We start from the raw sequence: 20,842 nt of genomic DNA, 5'->3' as shown, positions 1-20,842 counted from the left end.
ATCTCCAAAACTATTGAATTGATTATAACAAAATATAGTCTAAAACCTGACCAGACGAAGTAGCTATCCACAAAAAAATACAGAATTAAAATTGGTTGAGTTGTTCTGGAGTTATAAGGTAACATCCGGACAGACAGACAGAAAGACGTTGAGTTTTACACACCAAAGAAGAGGAGAAAAAGATCAAGTAAAAAGTAAAGAAGAGAAGCTTAGAGTTTTATTAATTTCTTATTTAAGAATTCAGATGGTTTTTAATAATTCTATTTATAACTGAAACCATGCTCAATTCATCAAAATCGAACAAGTATAACGACCCTTATATCGAAGAAATACGATTTCACTTGAGTCGTTGAAGGCTAAATTTTTTAATTGAATATACAATTAAAAAATTTTTCCATGACGCGCAAATATTCTCGTGATAAAATTCAATTTTATGTTAAACTGAAGTAGTATCAGTTTTTAAACATTCATTCCATAATTTTCACGTTGTCGTCTGCCATCTTTTATTTTCAGCTTCTTTATTCAGTTTCGGCGCACAAAAATATTGTTCCCCCCTCACATTCATTTCACAAAATGAAACCTCCGGAGATTTATATATACGTGTGTATGACAATGTCCAGTACGAGTGTCTCTCACCGTTAAAAAATGCTATCAGGAAATGAACACGCTGACAACAGTAATTAACTACTGTAAAAGTCGACTACGATTTAACATGTGCTTCAGACCACAAAATATTCGTGCAACATCCGGTTGCTGGAGTTCACGGGCTGTATAATACGACTATATGGTAAAATTACCACTTCGGCTTTATGTCACTGCAGACAATTATATTTATAATATTTTTTCTCATACATCTTTTGACCAGAAATTTATGTTGCGAATACGAGAGTGATTGAATGAATGAATGAATGAAAATACCATATAATTTATCTCTATTTCTATCAGAAAAAAAGAAATAACAAACAGAACTATTTATAATTTTCAAATTATGTGCAATAAAATATTTTTCTAATTTCTTTAAATGAAACCTTTATTTTCATAAGTTCTTTGTTACATTGGGTGGTAGCTTTAAAAGGTTACTCGCCTGATTGGCCTGGATAAAATTCTACAGAAGTTCATTAGACAACGAATAATATTGTTACAAAAGGTGAAATCATTCGTTCCTCCCCCCCCTTTCTGATCTAGTAGTGGTCACAGACAAAAGATATATAAAATCTTTCATATGTTACAAAATGAATGAGGTTACTATGTAAACTAACATTATTGTAAAAGCAGTCCTGTCTCAGACTATAAACTGTAAACACGCATTGCCGTTAAAGGATATTTCCTCATCTTTTAATTTTGCTGCTTGTTTGTTCACTTCATAAGCTAACGAACCGGTTCTATTTATTCTGTAGCTTCTAGTTCGTTACAACATTTATGAATGGATAATACGTTTTTACCCTTCTTCATATTACGCGTCTCATTATAAACTGACGCCGGTTGATGTCAGCCATAGAAGGTTGGTTGTTTAGAGAGAACATCTCATGTACACTTGGGGACAATGAATCTAAGATAGCTCATTTTTTACACTAGACAGTTATGTTGGCAACACAGAGACCCCTACAGCGCCATAGTCGGTCGAGCGCGAAACAAACTCAATCTCAAGAAACATAATATAACCCATGACCGTCGAATCTAACCTTAGAATACCGCGGGGGTAATGACTTGTAGGATTGACACGTCAGCGACGGTCATGGGTTACGTCATATTTATTGAGACTGAGTTTGTTGCTCTGCCGACTATGGCACTACAGGTTTCTCTATGTTGCCAACATAACTGTCTAGTGTAAAAAATTAGCCGTCTCAGATTCATTGTCCCCAAGTATACATGAGATGATCTCTAAATAACCAACCTTCTATGGCTGACACCAACCGGTCTCAGATTCATTGTCCCCAAACGTACATAAGTTTCTAATTTGTCCGTCGGACCTTAGCCTAACTATTTTGTATTCAGGTTACAACAATAGGAACATCGAAATTGTATATTGTCAGCGGCAAAGGCGAGTGCTGCATTGACACGAATACGCGTTCGAAATTGGTTCGATGCAATCAGACGAGTCTTAGTATTAACGTTGCAGCATGAGCCAAGATAAGCACTGTGATCACACGAGGCAGGTATCGTTGATGTGCACGCGTGACATACGTTATTGTTGCCAACACCGTTGGATGAAAGTTTGATTTGAGAAGCAACGAAGATGCCACTAACGGCAACACCTACTTGGAAAGTTAAGATCTTCAAAAAGTGCAGTAAAACGACGTTGGTGCATGTGCATAACTGAAAAGTTTTATTTTACACATGAGAGTTTTCTTTGGCGCAAGTACCTACACTTTCAAATAACTCAATCGCACGTACTATGTCATTAAGTGTAAGTTACCTAGCTCCACTTTAACGTGCCATCAGTAGCACATCCGTTGCCTCTTAACCCTTTCATTTACAGATTGTTCAACTTAATCTTTTGGCCTGAATATTGTTACTCGCGGGTTTTTGGGGTTATACGAAGTAGCAAGGGTCATTTGAAGTTGTAAATAAACTGTGATAAGGCTACGTCATGAAATTTTTTGAGTTGAGACGTTGACCATCCCACTGTGACCGGAAAGATTAAATCGAAATTTTATTTACAGGAGTTAGAGAAAAGATCGTGCCTTACATCTGCGTGTAGTCGGTGATACCTAACTCGTGTGATTACAGCGCTCGCCTTTGCTGATGCTGTAAACTTTAGACTTATCAGAAATCGCCCACTTTCCAAATTCGCAGCACAATATGCAATTTCTCCGAATTCCTAATTCACGGTGCTCTGCTTGTGACAAGTGATCAAGGTCATATGTTTACCGTAAGAAGCAAAGCCGCTTATTGAATGCGGATTACGATTAGGTTGCTTCAAAGCGGATTCCACAGCATACGTGAAATAACGAGAATAAATAAGTAAGAGAAAAATCGAATGAAATTCTGAAAATGATCGGTGAAACGTTATTCGCATGCAGAATCATTGAAAAATTGATGATGACATGGCAGTCGAGCTGCGATTTCACCGAACACCACCAGTAAAATTTCTGTGGAAAGGTAAAAGCCGAGAAACTTGATCGTCTGTTCTGCAATGTTACTTCAATACGGATGCAGAGAAATCGTAAGTAGCAGATCTGAGAAGCGGAGGAGAGTCAGCTGTTGCATCGACGAACGCCCGCGGTTTCTTTGCGGCGCTAAAGGGCTAAACCACAACTCAGACTGACTTCCAAACTTTTTATAACCGACTCTGGAGACGTCTTCGTGAGTCTGTATTGTTATCGTGGGCCACGTTGAGTGTCTATACCTAATCACATGATTTTATGTTTTCCAACTCAGTTATTCTAGCACTCATGTATTATCACATCATTGAATAACAGTATTTGCTATGAGTTTTTATCCAGCATGAAAACGACTGCCATCGAAGCGTTCTAACACCAGATAATATTCTTGCCCCGTGGTGTTTATTAATGATTTTCGAAAAGATGAAAATTGTGGTAACCGGAGATATGCTCAAATGAGGCATAAGGACAATTAATTCATAGCGATTTATTAATATCTAAACTACCTGAGTCCAAGATAAGGACTGGCGCCATCACCTGAGCTCGAACATCTCTACTACTAGCTAATTACAGGGAGGGGGGAGTGCGTTGCACTAATATGTCATATTCTGCCAACATAGCATTAAGTATTTCGCTGTTTTTCATCAGTGTTCGTGGAAGAGGTTTTAGTATGCACTCTTGGACGTCATGACCAGGACGACTCTTGAAAGCTCGTTACAGCAGAGAAACTCCCAATTCAGAAACTTGGGAATGACCCAAGGCTCAGGGTAGAGTCAAAAACTCTATCGGTTGGTTCAGAATTGTTTCAATGTTAAATTTGCAAGTCGCAGACCCAAGGACTCATGTGTCCAGCTTCATTTATTTCTCTATTCTGCCTTGTGACACGCAGCCCCATTTAGCGTTTGCTATACAAACTCAGTTCCCTGTGGCACCCCGGTAACTTGCTAAAATCTACCTAGATTCACCACGTGAACAATAATAACTGGTCGTTGAAGTGCATTCACTTGAATTATAGTCGGGACAATGACTTGCCTCTTCACTCCCTATCCCGCATTATTCTTCCTGTATGTTTCCCAGAAATTAGCATAAAGGTGACCGAAATTTAGGGGCTCGATCTGTCACCCGGAAAAAACTTCTGGCCGAAATCAAATTAACAATCGCATGTTGCAGCTCTGCTCGTATATCTAGAGTAGCCATGTACCTATCCCATCACCTCTACTGTCGAAAGCACTTCATGTACATGTGATTACACAGGTCTGCAGAAAAGTATATTTTATTTTCAGCCGCGTGGGATGTTTTTGGTAAATATCATGTTTTCGAGTTTGCTGAACCTAAAAATGACTTCCATTCCTGTCGATCACGTCCAGTACTCTTGCAAAATACAAGGTGTTTGCATGACAAAGCATAACGATAGTAAAAAAAAAACGTTTTATTACAAAGAACTAAACAATATTTTTTATAAAATTCAACAAACAATTTCTTTATGAAATATAGTCAGCATTGCGTGTTCATTCTTTTCGCCTATAAAACCTTCTCTTCTCTTCGATACGTCTCCGAACACGCTTCCGTTTCCCATTTTCTGTTTTCGTATTTGTATTTATTTTTAAGTCTCACTCTGATACATATTAAATGGAAGTAAGAAATCATTATGCCATTGGATTTTTAGCATCAAGAACAGTACACCAAATTTCGAAATAAACGGGAGTTTTACTCGAAATGAAACTACAAACACCATTTCAAGAAAAAACCTGACGTGATGGATTCGTTTCAGTATTTTTTCCGGTTTCAGTGAGTGAAAATCCATAAGAAACACTATAAAAAAAACTGGTGCACTTTTTTGGTTGTAGACCTGTGTTATTCATTAGGTTTTGACTAACAAACCCATCAACATTGCGTATTCTCAGAATAGTGAAATGCACAGGAGCATGAGTTTTAGAAGCGAGGCGTAGAACATATGATAGAATTTTGTTTATACTGATCGAGATAACGATGGATATTGTAAGGATTAGAGGGTTTTCAAAGTTGGTTGAAAACCCCGTTTTTTACGATTGAACATGTCGTACGTTAGTTTAGTTTATCTTGTTTATCCAATTTCACCCATTCAGCTGTATATCGGTGAATGTAACCGCCGTTAGTGTATTAGACGGGCGCTTAGAATCACGTGAGGATGGTGTGAGGTAAATTGATCCATGTGAGGGTGGGTCTCGTTAAGTTGACGCGTTTCAGAATCTGCTGACGTTGGTAAGCGTGACTGCTACGAGCTTTTGGCAAAACGTCGCTCGCACTCGCGATTGAGAGTTAAGGCTTTCCATTAGTAGGTTTTGTCCAGCTTACGATTAGTGTAGCCAAATTCTGCCAAGTTTGCTAACTTTACTCTACGTTTCTTTCTGCAGACGTATGTTCTACTTATATCGGCAGTACATACTGCAAATGTATGAGTACAGAGACTTTCACCTTTTTTTTTTCGTTTGTGATTGCAGCGAATTTTTCAGTTTGATAATTTTTTCCAATTGCTTCGTTAATGAATTACTGAATACTCTGACGCAATGTGAAACTGGTGACAGCGGTGGGATACGGAAGATATGAAGAAGCGTCTCTGAGGACGTATCATACTGGCTGGAAGAAAATTTTTATCTTCATACGAGGGGAAATTTAATTGTTTAATGGGAGGTTGACATCTTCGCTTTGAAAACCGATGTTAGGGACGTCGTAGGGAACTGTAATTGAATTTCGTCGGGATTCCCAAGAGTACTCAAGGCCTGTTGGGTGTATTCAGCGCACATAAACGTGCCTGTGAAATGCGAGGACTAATACAGAAAATCCGTAATTTCACTTGGTATGAGCTTGACTTCACCAACCTCTTGCTAAGTCTTCTTCCTACACCCAGGCTCAAATTGTTGACAGTAGATTATAACTTGGAAGCACTAACCTAGCCAACTTCTCTGGTCGGATTGCCTTTCGCTATCGTATACAACGGGCACACATAGTCACATGCGTCGCGGGAATCCTACTCTGCCTTCGGGAATCCTCTTCTCACCCTCACCGTCGTACTCCTCCTATTTCCCGTTTGAGCCAATTCACTTTGGAGTAAGCTGAACCATAGATCTTCAGACGTGTACACAATCATAGCTTGTAGAGTGGAGTAGAACGCTCAAATTTTTTGTGGAATGAAACAATACTGGGGGATTGTTAGTGATACCGTAAGGATGTGATGAACGTATGATTAGAGCACGATGGCCAGTTCGCATTGTTGATCGATTGAATGATAAAGTGAAAATGTTATTAGGTAAACTGGAATTTCTAATACTGAAAATGAATCTTAAGAGTGAGCTTAGGGTTCAACTAGTTTCTGTTAAATTACGTACGCGGACAGTCGACCATAGCAAATAACGGTAGAGAACTGGTTAGCGATAAGACGTATCCAGGAAGGTTGAATCCCGGTGTCTCAAGGTAAAGAGAACATCCGACCGTACATGTGACCAAGAGTGCCCTAGCCCCTGGAGAGCACTTCTAACAATGAAAAGGGGTTGAGGGTAAGTGCCACGGCAACCTGCCGACGCACGAAACGTTTTCTCGAATAGTTTCAAAGTGTTGTGTTCGCCGAAATATACGTACAATTTACCCTAACGATTTCACGCTTTCGTTCTCCTATTGCAATCAGCACAATTAACATGTAAACTCAATATTCGTAGCTACTCGGTTGAAGATCTATTTGCTGTCCTAAATATATGTGCATTGATCATTTGGCTAGTATAGAATAAGGATTTGGGTTGCAAAAAATGAGAAATAGAAATGTACCGGCTACAGATGCTTTTGAAATAAGCCGTGTTCGTTTGCTATGGACGTTGAGCCAATGCATTTCAGTAGGTTGAAACAGCTATACCTTAACTGTAGTCGAGATGCCGTTGAAATGCAAAATGGCGACTAGTCGAGCAGCGTAATCGCGGCACATAGTCCCTGTTTCAACTAAATTAGAAAATTGATATTCATTCAGGTGCACTCTCGCTGAGTCTGATAGCCGTTTCTGGAATCGAAGTGTCATATCATCCGTAACACCATCTCTTCAAATCAACAAATAAATTCGTTAAGGCAACTGTGCAGAGAATCGACGTGGTTCCATTACTCCTTGAATTTGCAAGTGGCATTCAGAGCCACCGATCAATGGCACTTGGAATCACAGGTTTATGACTAATAAGTATGTTTGCATTTACCGACTGATTAATGGGTTGCAATGCACGCTGATGAAATTATCTTAGCATGTTCTGAGCTCACCTTATACCTCCTCTTGTCGTATCGTAATTGAGCGTTCTGTTCCCGTGAAGCCATTGAACGACACTATACTGCATCTGCATCGCGATGTGTCGCACCACACACAGAAGTTCAATGGTACTGTCAGCTTCGTAATACTTGTCCCTCAACGGCTGTCCCATTCCGTCGACTATTTGTACCGATGGGTCTGTAAATCAGGAAGACAACACAACATTGCATGGTTTATTTTATTCGAAGCATATCATAATTATTCATTTCTTGAAGTTTATTTTGTAATCGATACACGGATATTCCCCACTTTTCTAAAAATTATTATGGCGCAATAGTTTTTAATGATCTCAATTGGGATTCTAAGCGTATTTTCATGATTTCGTGACATCATCTTGTATGTTTGCAAATTCGTTCCGAAAATTTTACGCGGTGTTAAATATTTCCAACTCATAGTAAATGATTTCACATGATTGTACGGGTTCACGCGATACCTATAGTAAGAGATAACTGTTAGTTTAGATCACGTCATTACAACCCTGCGTTCTCCCTTCAACGTAACGGACTGGTAGATAACTTCAGATGTCAACGTGGGAATAAAAAGTAACACATCAACCATATATTATGGCAGTGCCCACTCTACGATGATGAACGAATTAAATTCTATGGATAACTAGGGGCTTCGCCCCTGCGCGCTTCGCGCGCCAACCACCTCGGTGCTTCGGGCCTCACTATTTCCTAATACAGTGTCTGTTAGACAGATGAATTTATTTGTGCTAATTTGATGACAGGTCTGCAACTGTTGATCGGTTGTTTCGGATCAACCCGACATTGCTATTGGCTCCCTATGCAGGTCTGCTCAGATTGTTTTCGTAAACGAATCTACTCACATGTACAAAACCCCCGATGCCATGCATCCCCAATTGCATTTGGCGACTTATTTTGCTATAGTTATTATTTTCCCCATAGTAGTAGAAATTCATAGCTTTGCTATAAGTAGAATTTCTAAGGCTTCAGACAAATTGAAAACTCGTTATGATATTCGAGCCAGGTGGATTGTCGAAGCTTCTTCATAGGCGAAGTTGCCTCGTAGTTTTGTATTGAATCTTTTTTATTAGTATGAAGGATAGAGGTTGAGGTTTTCTTGAATAAAAAACTCTCGCGTTTGAGCCATCGAATTATGAATGTTTATTGGCTCTTGTGGGAAAAGCCTTGCGGCATAAAAACCCACGACGTATGAACGTTTATTTGTAAACTTATAAAAGCGTGTGTCGCACACGTGAATGTGTCGATTGTGTTCAGGAATGTGCATATGCCTGTTACAGCCCGTTTGGCTCATGCCGTCGTATTGTGATTTTTGTTTTATTCGATTCGATCGAATTTCGTATGATTTGCATTTGCCTTACTCGGAGGAGCGAACGTATATGAGAGTATATTTGGTATTGGTAGTACACCAAGAGCGTTTGGGCTCGTTGTATGATGAAAGGGTGCAAGACCCTTGGTATGTGTGTATAGGCACTCGGTCCCGTGTATAATGAGAGACACTCGGGCCGTACTCATCTACCTTACTCCGTAAAGCGAACGTATACGAGAGTATATTTGGGCCTCTCGTTTATGGTCGTGGTATGAGAGAACGCACGGCGTCACTGGCGACCGAACTGGACTGTTTTCAAAAATGCGCGATGCGCGCTCCCCTCCGCGTCTACGCGAGATTTGGCATCCCTGCGGAGACGAGTCGTTCGAGCGCGGCTGGCATGGAGATCGCAATGACACGGGCACAAACGACGCTCAGGCACTGAACACCAGGGATATAAAATTTAATCCCGAAGATTCTGTCTGGCTCTTTCAACCTCGAAGACAGAAAGGACGATGTCCGAAACTACAAAGAACCTGGGAAGACCCTTACTTAGTGGTTAACCGGATCAAGGATTTACAGGATCCGAAAAAACCTATTTCTTCTCTGATATAATTCTCCTCAAGTTCTGTTTCATTACTTCTGCTGACATGTTTGCCAGTATGATATATTTGAAACGATACTCAGTCTCACCTCTGCGTGTCGATCTTGAGTGCCGTATACACAATACGCCAACGCGCGAAAAAGACAATTCCCGTCGGGAATCATCTTGATAATTTTCGTTTGCATGTTTATTTTTTGCGTGTCAGAAACAGATACCTATAAAGATATTTGCCAAAGACTGTCATAAGCAGCCGATGACAGTTGTCAAAGGAAGTTTTGTTTGCTAGATGCTTTTTGTTTTGTTTTCGGCATCTCACTCCACCGCCAACTTCATGCGTATACTATTGTTATTATAATCTTTTTTATACTATTGTTATTATAATCTCTTTCACCTGTTGCTACTTCTTTTTCATTAGTTCAGAACTTTTTTATTAGATAGAGAGATTAAGTGAAATGAACCGCCTTCATCTGTCATGCGCCGTATTATTTCACAAACGAAATGTTACTACATATATATAATGTATTGCATTTACATCTACATGAATCTTATTTAAAAATTTAACACGTCTAAACACAAATGTATCATACAACACACTACCATGTGATTATACTCATGATGTTGCAGCAAAATAATTACACATGGAGATTGAAATTACTGAATTAAATAAAGAAATAAATTTAAAAAAAAAGAAGTTGAGTTAGATTAATCTTATCATAACGCATTTATTTCTTTTGCGTGTCGTTAATACATGATGTATTGAACTACCTCTGTATAATTACTTAAAATGAATAGTCATTTTCATGTCCAAATAGAAAATGCGTAAATTAGATCGTTTTATATCATTAATCAATTCATTATCAATAATCAAATAATTAAGTCATTCCAAATTCGACTTCGTCGCGATTGTTTCAGACATTTCATTTGCAAAGTCCGAAATTTGTCGGTATTACCTATCATTTCTCGGAGTGAAGTACGTAGGTATGAACTGCGAGAATTGGGAAGTACACGTATTTCTTACTAAACTCACTGGCATGCGAATGTTTCTAGAGCGTACAGTGAGGAGGCAGTCTAGAATTGACTACTTGAAGTTCAAAAGCGTTATGCACGGCAGTTATGCCGACTTTCTGAAATGCTGCAACTTTTCATGACATCGACGCTCACCAGCTGTGAAGAAAGTCTTCCGACTTTGCACAGTGTTCTATCTCTGTTGCAGAGTATAGAGTTGCACCGACTAACTTGAGGAAAGAAACTTATTCATACTTGATGCAGACACCGTCGAAGTTCACCTACAATATGACTTCAACTGTGTCTCTCTTAAAAGTTAATGCTTTCCCGATATCGACGAGACGTGCCATTCAACTTGCAGCAAAACTTTGTACCTACTTACTTCTATTTGATAGCTGATACCGTTTCACCAACTCGCCGAAAACAACTCGTGCAACAATATCGCGTAAATCTATAATTTAAGGTCATGCAGTACACCTACCCTTACCGACCGAGTAAACTCACCCCCACGAACGAGCGATTCTTCGTTCCCCGTACACCTAACTGATTGTGAAAGTTTCGTTTCAGTATTTAGGAAATTATTGCAATTCCTAGTTCTCGACTAGCGACGTCAATATTGCATGAAACCAGTCTCGCGATGGCTCATTTTTCTCCTCATTATTTTTTTCAGGAATTGTGCAAAGTATCTTAGCTATGCACTTTTTGGCCCTTGGAATGCGGGAAGTGTGGAAATAGTGACACGTGTCAAAATAGCTTGACATTGTTTTTCTTTTTTCTTACGATTTCGGAATACGAATAACTTTCCTGAAATCCGCTACAAAAGAACGTTGCGCCATCGAAATTTGAACCCGTTTCGTTCGTTTCTTTATTTAATATAGGAAGAGAAAGGGTGAGTTTGCTCGGTCGGTAAAGGTAGGACTCCTATATGATCTTAAAACCGCTATAACGTTGTTCAAAATTAGTCTGGTATCGATCCGGTACACGTTGGTAGAAGACCGCGCCTTTTTTTTTTTGTGTGTTAAGAAAAGTTTCACTGCAAAGCGAGCAGGTACTTGAAGAAGGTTTTGGCCGAACAGCAATTTTTTCCGCCTCTGAATAGTTTGGTGTCCGTAAGGTGATATAAGCCATCTTCGAGTTTTCAGCAAAACTTTTCACAAAACTTTCTTCGGTGGAATGGGGAAGTGTTATGCGTTGTCAGACTGACATGGCGACACAACGCGATATTATACTTTTATGTCAATGACATGAATTGAATATCGAAAAGTTCAAACAGGGAACTTTTGCGTGCACGAGGGACATTACAGAATAGTGTTGAAATGAGATTTGAGTTTTATAATTGGAACATCAAACTAACTTAGCCGGAATAAGTCACTGTTTGATCACTCGAACGGTAGTATGATTCCCAAGTCTTCGTATGCGCGTAAAAAATTTGAAACAGAATAAATCAAAAGTGTTGCAACTGATTTATATTTGAGATTCCCATCAAATGTTCAAATACACTGGTGCATATTGCGTATTAGACAGAATCTCTGCGAGCTTTACTTATATGTCCTCGTTGTTTTTTTTTCGTTCCCTCCAGACTAGCATGTCATTTGATGTTATTTCATCATGATAAAAATTCCTCCGATATACAATACCCGTGCCTCATAAATATGGAGAAACACCAGACGTCGTCCGTTTCGCGCAGCCTGTGCCCCGATCCCTGTACGCGACTCCACGGTGCTTGATCCAGGAATCTCCATTCAGAATTCTGTATTCGAAATCTTGCCACCTCGTTTTTAGCGGCATGGCTCTTTCTACAGTATTGTCAGCACTTTGAACACTCAAAGTCATAACAATTCAAATAATGGTCAAGGTCTTCTCGTAACAATGAATTCAAATCGTATAAAAATTCACTTGCGGTTTTCTCTCTAGTTGAAAAGCAGGTATGAGAGAGAAAAGCGAGATAAAGAGCAATTCTTTCTAGCAAGAGGTTTTATTTCTGGTCTTCCAAAAATTTGACCTATAAATTTATCACATTAAAGCGAAAGAAAAACTAACTAAAAATAAGACAGATTGCTTCCAAAACATACGTGCTAAAAAACACAGTCAAAATATCTAAGTCGTGCCTTCTAAGAGTTACTTAATATGTAAAAAAAAAAAGGTTAAATGATTGCATGTAACGAAGAAGGATGAGGTGAGTGCTTTTGTTGCGTCAATGTAATGGATAATCCTGGCTCTGGTGTAAATAATTACCATCATGTTCTTGGAAAATTTGATACGGAAATTCCCACGATTTATTAGGCCGATTCTAACATGACATATAACTTTTCTCAATTTTATTTTCGTGGTATATCGTAGTTTTTTGGAATTCTGTGTAATTTTGGGTCGGTCAATGTTTGTAGTGAATCGTATTTTCGAGTTTAATTTTGTGTTTTTTGATAGATTATTATTCGTTCTGCCAATTCCATGTATACGGTTTTTTTTTTTTTTTTTTTTTTACATCACATATCGACATAAGCATATTTTGTTGTAGAATATCATAGAATTTGTGATGTAGAGAGATAAGAAATATTTGTACTTTCATAATAGTCTACTATCGAGACAAGGTGAGTTCAAAAATATACGATAGATTTATTAAATCAGTCTACATCATGCTCAACGGTGAGAAGAATCTTCGAACGTAGATGCAAATCCTGCTAAGTACACTTATCTACAATAAGTATTCCTTGTGAGAAAGGCACAACATTTAACGAGGGTCCAAACTAGTCTTTCACACTTTCTCGTAATCTTATCGACATTCATTTTGAGATACATTTTTCTGCAAAATTCTATGTAGAACATTTTTTTTTTATTCCATTTTCAAGTTGCAGATTTCCTTGATACCTGCAAAGGTTTCTAGTTTCTATTTGGACTTTATTACTTTTCATGCAGAAAATTGTTGATCATCGTCATTCTTCGTAGATATTTGTACTCTTTAAGGAAATTCATGGAGTATTATTTAAATTATTGTGACTTTATTTCTCAATTTGTAATATTTCATGGCTTTCTATAGATGATTTCACAGATAAAGACCATGCTATATTTTTTAAATATTTTCTCTGTATTTTTGTGGATTATTGTGGAAATCATTATTACCATGGGCTGCAGTTTGAGGTTTAAATGATGGTTAATTTTTTTGTAGAAAATATGGTCTTTTTTTTTTTTTTAATTTTCATTAAAATCCGCACTTTTAGTCGAAATTCTAAGAATAACTATTAAAAAAATCCACTTTCCTGGATGCGACATCGTGTTTGTTACGGGGAACGTCACGTCGTTTAGATTTCGATAAGCAGCTTCCGGAATCTATTCTACGCCCAGCCAAGACGTTTAATTGGCTATTTTAGGGTTCGTACCGGTCGATTTTGCACTCACGTGCCACTACTCCGAATGTAGGAAATGAGCGAAGGTGAAAGGAATTGATTTCGATGGAGTTGAATGTTCGATTATCTAATTGATTTATTGCGAATGATCTGAAGAGTAAAATGATAAGTGTAGGTTGGTGAAAAATTTGAGGTCTGGAAGACGTATTATCGAAATCGTTTTTAGTTGAAAATTGTAGGTTTTTCATAATTTTTCGTAAAAATTCGTAATTTTCCATGCAAAATACTACAATTTCCGACGATTTTCCACAATTTTAAAATTTCTCGTACAACTTCGAACGAACCGCACTGCGTAATTTGTACAGCGTTTTGCATTTGACAATAGGTTGCCTTACATGAAGGTATGATAGTTGATAAAGTAATGAACTCACGATGTTTTATCATAAGATCCTCATTCAACTTTAACACTCCCTAAACAATCACGCCATAACAACTGCTTCGTCAGGCATACGCTTATTTATGCCTCTCTTGTATATTCTCCTCAAACTAGCTACTATTGCTATGATTAAAAAAATAAATAAATGAGACACAAGTATCTCAGATTTATTGCCGTCAGAATCAGGGAAAATATGTTCCCTAAGATTGAGCATGACTATTGTTCTGTTGCTAAAAAGATTAGCGTATGTAGTTTACAATCGATGCGCATATATAACGACCTACTTCTATTGTTTAAATTTTGGAATACACTACTGCCATTATCTAGGACGTCTTTCGCAAAAATCCCATTACCGAGATTTGAAAGAACCTATGCTACAATAATCCTTTTTCTTGATATATTGTCACAAACGTATTTTTCATACTTTATTAATAGCTAACCTGATAATCGTTATTACAAATTAATTCAAAATTCGTTCTTGTGTTAAATTATTGCTGACGTAAAAATACCAAAGTAAAATTAAGTTGAACACACGAATGGGGATAAAAATGTAGGAATATTGAAAAAGAGAAGGATCATGACATCGAACTTTCCGAAACGTACAACGCGTGGAACAGAATCTCAGAACTCTAGAAAAGTCTAAATGTACGCCAAGAATTCCATCTGTTGTGAATACTACAGAAAATTCGTGTAAAATGAGTGTCGTGGGAATAATGGCCCAAATATTGTTGAAAGTATAAGAAAATGTGATACAAGTAACTAAATAGAAGTAAGTAAACTCAACACCAAGTGAAGTAAGTATCAGAAGTAACAAATGATCATAGTTGTCAATAATAAATCTGTTGGCCATTGCGATTTGAATCTGTTTATTGAATTCACTAAATATTTTAGTTGAACGAGGTCTTATATCAACTTAGTGTTGCACCAATATCAAATTATAGCAACAGTTGTAGGAAAACATAGCGATTGAAAAGATTATTCCACGTACTAAATTTTCAAGTTACAACTACAAAACTTATTTTCAGCTTATATCCAGAATTTTATTATTAGGTTATGGTGTAGACTGAATCGACTGTAAGAAGTTTATAGAAAAAAATATTTGAGTACTGTATTATAGCGACCAGAGTAAGAAAGTCTGTTACGTATCGGATGGTCAAAGTACGGAAAACCGAAATAAAAAATTATCAGACTAATTGAGAATACAGCAAACTGAAGTATAGGATCGTCAGAATTCGGAGGATACTGCATCTAAATTTTCTATACCTGACCTTTCTACTTCTTGAATCTTCCGTACTCCAACTTTCCACACTATAAAATTTTATAAACCAGATATTCACGTCTCTGATGAATCGATATTGCAATGATGTCTCTACATTTTCACCCCCACTCTATCGTAACTCGATCTTACACGCTCAATTTTCTAATTCTAGTACTTTTGCAACCGTAAAAACTTAAGGGTCTTTACAATATTATAATTTGTTAACGTCAACTTCGATTTTGTAGAAATAGGGGACCGTGGGTCTTTGATGGGGTGACCAGCTGACGTTCGGCAGAAAAAGGTGATCAAAGATTTTTACTAATTGTGATGGTAAGAGAAGGGGAAGGGGGGGAGGGGGAGCGAGTCGTAGAAATTCACGGCCTTCCTTTACGGACGGATTTATAAGACGTGACGGAGAAAAAAGGAAAGAGAGGTTTGTTAGATGTTGGCCGCTTGAAGGATTACTTCAGAGTGGTATACGGGGGAAAGGATGCGAAGGACTAGCTAGTTGCAGTGCAGAAGTAAAGGGAGCATTCCGTTGGTGCGGTACGTAAACTGACATGAGACAGTGAGGTTACGACAAGAACAGGATGCAGGGTATAAAGTGACTGTAAGAGTGTGGGAAAAGAATCTAAGGTCTGAAAAACGTAACACACCCTGGCTTGGAGGAAACATTCGATCAGAGTTGGGAATCGAATGTTTAAAGAATGTTGGAAAAATATCAGGAGGGGTATACACTTATGTACATGGAATCTTATAATGATATGTAAAAAAATATAGCGCCTGGATGTTAATGCGCGTTCAAGTGGGTGAGTATACATTCCCAATACATTGTATAAACAGTTCACAACAAAATCTTACAAATTTTGTGACACATTATATGGTATAATGTTGTAGGTACAGAACTTATTTTGGAGTTACATGGTGTACATGTGATTTTTGAATCTGTGTGGTTTGTTGGTTTGATCTACATAGAGTCGCGGCAAACGTCTAGTAGATACTTTAAAATATCACAGTATAAGAATTAATTCGTTTGTTTTTACACACTAATTGTTCGGAGAGCATGTCGAACAGCGAATAAAAGTTAATGAAAAATCAAGCTTGTGTTTTTAGCAATTTCGAACATAATTTTTCTCTACGAGTACGTGAATTCAAGATGAAAGAAGTGCGCATAAGAATTACACGGGCTTCAAGTTTCATTTTTTACTGTGCGATTATAGAAAGTGAACTTGGTACATAATTAACTGATAATTATGGGTCATTTCGAATACATTCGACTACAACATTAATTGTGCGCGAGTATAAAAAATTTGGGGACAAGACGCAACTCACAGCCTATCTCCACATATCTTTGTACGTAAAGGTATATATGTTTGTCCTTCAGAGTGTTATTTTTTGTTGAAGTAGGATACAATACGAACAGTGATAGTGAGGGTCAGTCGGTTCCAGGTCGGATTAACATCGGTTGTTGATTTTTCTTTGAAATTCATACGGTGACTGGCATACGATATGCGAACGGGAAAAAGACAGTATAATGAGAGGACAAAAATGGCATTAGTTCCAGCTGTAGTAGGGTAGGTATTTTTCAGTGGAATGGCACGGCAGTTTAACTTTTTCAAATTGGCTCGGTGCCCGAGATTATTTTCACTGGCGTAATCCCGTAAATGATACCCCCCTCCCACAAAGCTGCCTAACAAAGTGGGCCATATTTTTTTTCGTCATTCTTCTCCTCGTCGACCTGCGATGACGGTGCCCGTCTACCGTCGCAGCGGAATTACCTTCCCAGAGAAAACTGCTCAGTCCTGTTCGTACCAGGGGTTGTATAGGTATGTATTATTACTTCCACATGAGAAGTTACAGTAGGCAGAAGAGACGAGACATAGAGTAAGTGGCACTTGTAAGAATTAAGGCAATCATTGTGAGAAAGAACCCCGCAGAATTCTTATGGATATTGGCTCCAGGTCGAATTGGCTGCATTTTCAGTATGTTATAGTACATATTCTCCCGATAAAAAGTTCTCATGGATACAAGTCTCAAAAATTATTCACCTCCGAGGTATAGGCGTCGGAAAAGAAGTGTACCGATTTTTTTGATATTTATGGATTACGCTATTTTTACGAATTACAAAGCTTCAAGGCCGACTTGAAATTAAACATTTCACTCAAAAACTGCAGAGCCGATTCACAGAGACTTCGCACACGCGTGAAAAGCAAGACGAGTCGATTATTACAAAAGTCAGGGGATCGCGTTCTTCACGCGTAATTTGACGTTACAGTTGCACCTCCTTCCAGTAAAGCAGCGAGGTCATGAATGGAATCAATGCATTGCTGGAATCAATGCATTGCTGGAATCAATCACAGCTTCCTGCCTATCTTTGTGAACCCACCGTGCAGTTGTGTGTTTTTTTTTCTTTCTTTTTTTGTAGTGACATGTCTAACTCGAAATCCCCTTGAAGTTTCATAATTCGTGAAAATCACGAAATCCATAGATACTTAGAAATCTGGACTCCCTTCTCCTGAGCCTGTATCACGGAAACTACTGATTTTTGGGATTCGTGTCCATAAGAACTTTTGATCAGGAGGATATGTACTGTGGCATACTGAAAATCTAGCCAAATCGACCAAGAGCGAATGCCCATAAGGATTTTGCGGGGTGCTTTGTTTTATAATACTCGGCAAATGGCAGAAATTGAGATTGTTGCGAATGTAACTGTTCCGTTTCCCAGTAACGTTTCGCGTTCCGAATGAGTGCACCCGCACATCTATTAACGATTGCAATATAGAAAATAGAGGGTGGATAATGGATCAGTTTTGGTCTGCACCGTGTATTATTATGGCTTCGCTCTGGATACTGCTGATAGTGTAATATTCGGTAATTAGAAGTTGCAGCCCTACAGAGCGGAAACTAATTACAAAGATTTATTCAGTTTCAATAGTATACCTTCCCCATCCCGCCATGCTACTACACAAAATTGATTCATCAGTCGTGAATTTTATCGTATAATAATTATGAGTTCAATTTAATGCTGTTTGATAATAAATTGACGAAATTGAAACATACTAATTGAACTAGAATGACAGCCGTGCCTTCACTGCAGCTGCAATTGTATAACAAATGTCAATTTTATCACGGTTCTGTCACGCTCATTTCAAGTACATCGGAAGTCATGAATTCACTAAACCTATCAGACGACGGCAAATAATCGTAAAAGGAACCAAACTTTCACTGGAAAAATTCACCAAACTTGACCTAACGTAATTCAGAGATTGACAGTAGTTGTAGTATATCGTCTCGAACTTCGTACCTCAAAGGTTGATCAGAGGCGTTAGAGAAATTATTGTTAACAACTCTGAATTAAACGTGGATCGCTTTCACAAAAGGTCTAAAGCAAGCAAAGGAGGCAGTTCAAATATCGTCCCAAAGATGATAACAACACTGAATGAAAAAGGTAAATCGACGGAAAAGAAACAAGTAATCCAGTATTTTCTTCTACACTCTTGGAACATTATCATCACATTTCATGTCCAAACATGTTTGACGAGTATAAGAATTGATGTCCGCGCTAATTGCTCTGAAATTTGGAATGACGATGTACCTAATGTGGAGTAAGATACTGCCGGTGTATAATAGTAACAGTTCAACAATCGGTTGCAGTACACTCTAGATATTAATCTTCTGATGATCAACAACCTTACACAGATACACCTGCACGCTGGTTTGGAAAACGAAACTTACGGACAGCAACGTGCCATGCAATCCGAATGATAATTGCAACCACAGTATTTCAGGATTGTAGCTATGTTCACCGCGGCAACAGCGTTGCGGTCTCATTTGGTGAAATGGAAATGATGCTTTCTTAGCGCAATTCGAATAATCGTACAATTGTAAACCGATCACAGAGAGTTTGCTGTAGAATATTTCATAGACCTACTGAACTGGAAAAGTCTTTTGATGATATTGTTTCAGTGAGGATTTAGATTAGAACATATTCAGAATCTATATTTGATGTTTTTTTATAAAGATATACTAATACAAATGCCAGATTAAATTTTCATGTTGGTTAATTCTGAAGTAATTGAATGATAGTAGCTTTGATATGACAGTGCAAACAGTAGCAGATTACTTCTCCAAGTTTTGACCATCAAGTTTTATATTACGTAACGTTTGTTATCCCAATTTTTCATTTGCGTGGTGTTTGATTCAAAAGCAAGGTGTACCTAATGTTCCAATCGATCAACTTTGATTGAAAATTTAATTCGTCGAGAGTATTGATATGCCGTGGATAATATTTGAAGGTCCAAACAATCTTGGGCAGATTGGAACTCTGCAAATAAGCTCGATTGATCAAAACTTCAGGTACACGAAGCGAGCCACGTTGCACTGAATGATCAATGTATTAAAAATAGCCAAGTGAAAAAAGTTGAAATGACAAAGTAAGTCGTGCCAATGATAATTAATATCCCAGAACTCAAACCATAGTAGGCTTTGAACAAGCGAAGTCAGCAATATGAATTTTGGTACAAATTTTTAAATTTCTCAGAAGAAAACTGTTTTGATATGATGAAGTGTACATCTGTATAGTGACAACGCTAAGGAAATCGTTTGGTCACTGATACATTTTATATATATGAAGGCAAATGATGTTCATGTGTTTGAAAATTCGAAATCATACCCTGCAAATCCGTTTCAATCGTTGAAGACTAGGTCAAGTTCCATGAGCTGCGAATCTTTCGGTGAGACTAGACGCACAGTTAATAGTCTTGCAAAGCCCAAGAAACGTTTATGTCACAGATTAAACTTGGCGTTCAAGCCATATCGCCTTCGGACAAACTGCATAAGCGATGAAATCCTCCCAGAATAACCATGAGTGTGTGCAGAAAAAAATCCACTGTGTTTCAACTGTGTTTTGAATTTATCAAAGTTTACAAAAAGTTGCGCAATCCCCAAAAAGTACCTCCAGTACAAGAATCGTGCTCCAGGTATATTCGAGTAGAATTGACAAGCAAAAGTTTACGTTGCAGCTTAGATACCACCAAAATAGCAATCCACAAATATGTATTTAAAAAAATATTCAAAAAAAATGTAACTGGTAAGATGACTACGATCACGGCGAACAGCTATTGATGACCGGATCCATTCTTGGCGAGATAAAAGGAACTTTTGTTGATGAAGTAGAATGTTGGATTATGTAATTGATTTAATGTAAAGGATATGAACAATATCATAAGAAGGTGTGGAAGGGGAATTGTTCGTAGCTGGAAAGCGGGGAAAGTTCAGTTTAATTTCGAGAAGAGAGGAGAATTTAGGTGTTGCCCGAATAAAAGATGACTTGAGACCCAGTGAACACATGACCTCCATATGACGTCATAGATAGGTCACATAGAGATCATCGACTTTTTACATAGATATGACATAAAAATGACTTTATTGATGACTCTGATATGATGTCATGTAGTATGACATCATTATGACATAGTGCTGAC

At 37.9% G+C, this 20,842-nt stretch overlaps 1 protein-coding gene across 5 annotated transcripts in view; it reads right to left on the bottom strand.

Annotated features, from left to right (window-relative positions):
* The window catches only part of LOC124212453 (zwei Ig domain protein zig-8), a 508,955-nt gene that overhangs the window by 6,517 nt on the left and 481,596 nt on the right, over positions 1-20,842 (bottom strand). For all 5 annotated transcript variants that reach the window (XM_046612492.2, XM_046612494.2, XM_046612493.2 and 2 more), the window contains one exon: positions 7,377-7,560. In XM_046612492.2, coding sequence (XP_046468448.1) covers positions 7,377-7,560 — 184 coding nt within the window. The remainder of the gene's footprint in view (positions 1-7,376; positions 7,561-20,842) is intronic.

This window comes from Neodiprion pinetum, chromosome 2 (genome assembly GCF_021155775.2).
Source record: "Neodiprion pinetum isolate iyNeoPine1 chromosome 2, iyNeoPine1.2, whole genome shotgun sequence".
NCBI lineage: Eukaryota > Metazoa > Arthropoda > Insecta > Hymenoptera > Diprionidae > Neodiprion > Neodiprion pinetum.
Note: the sequence above shows the minus strand (reverse complement) of the source record. Positions and strands in the feature narration are given on the sequence as shown.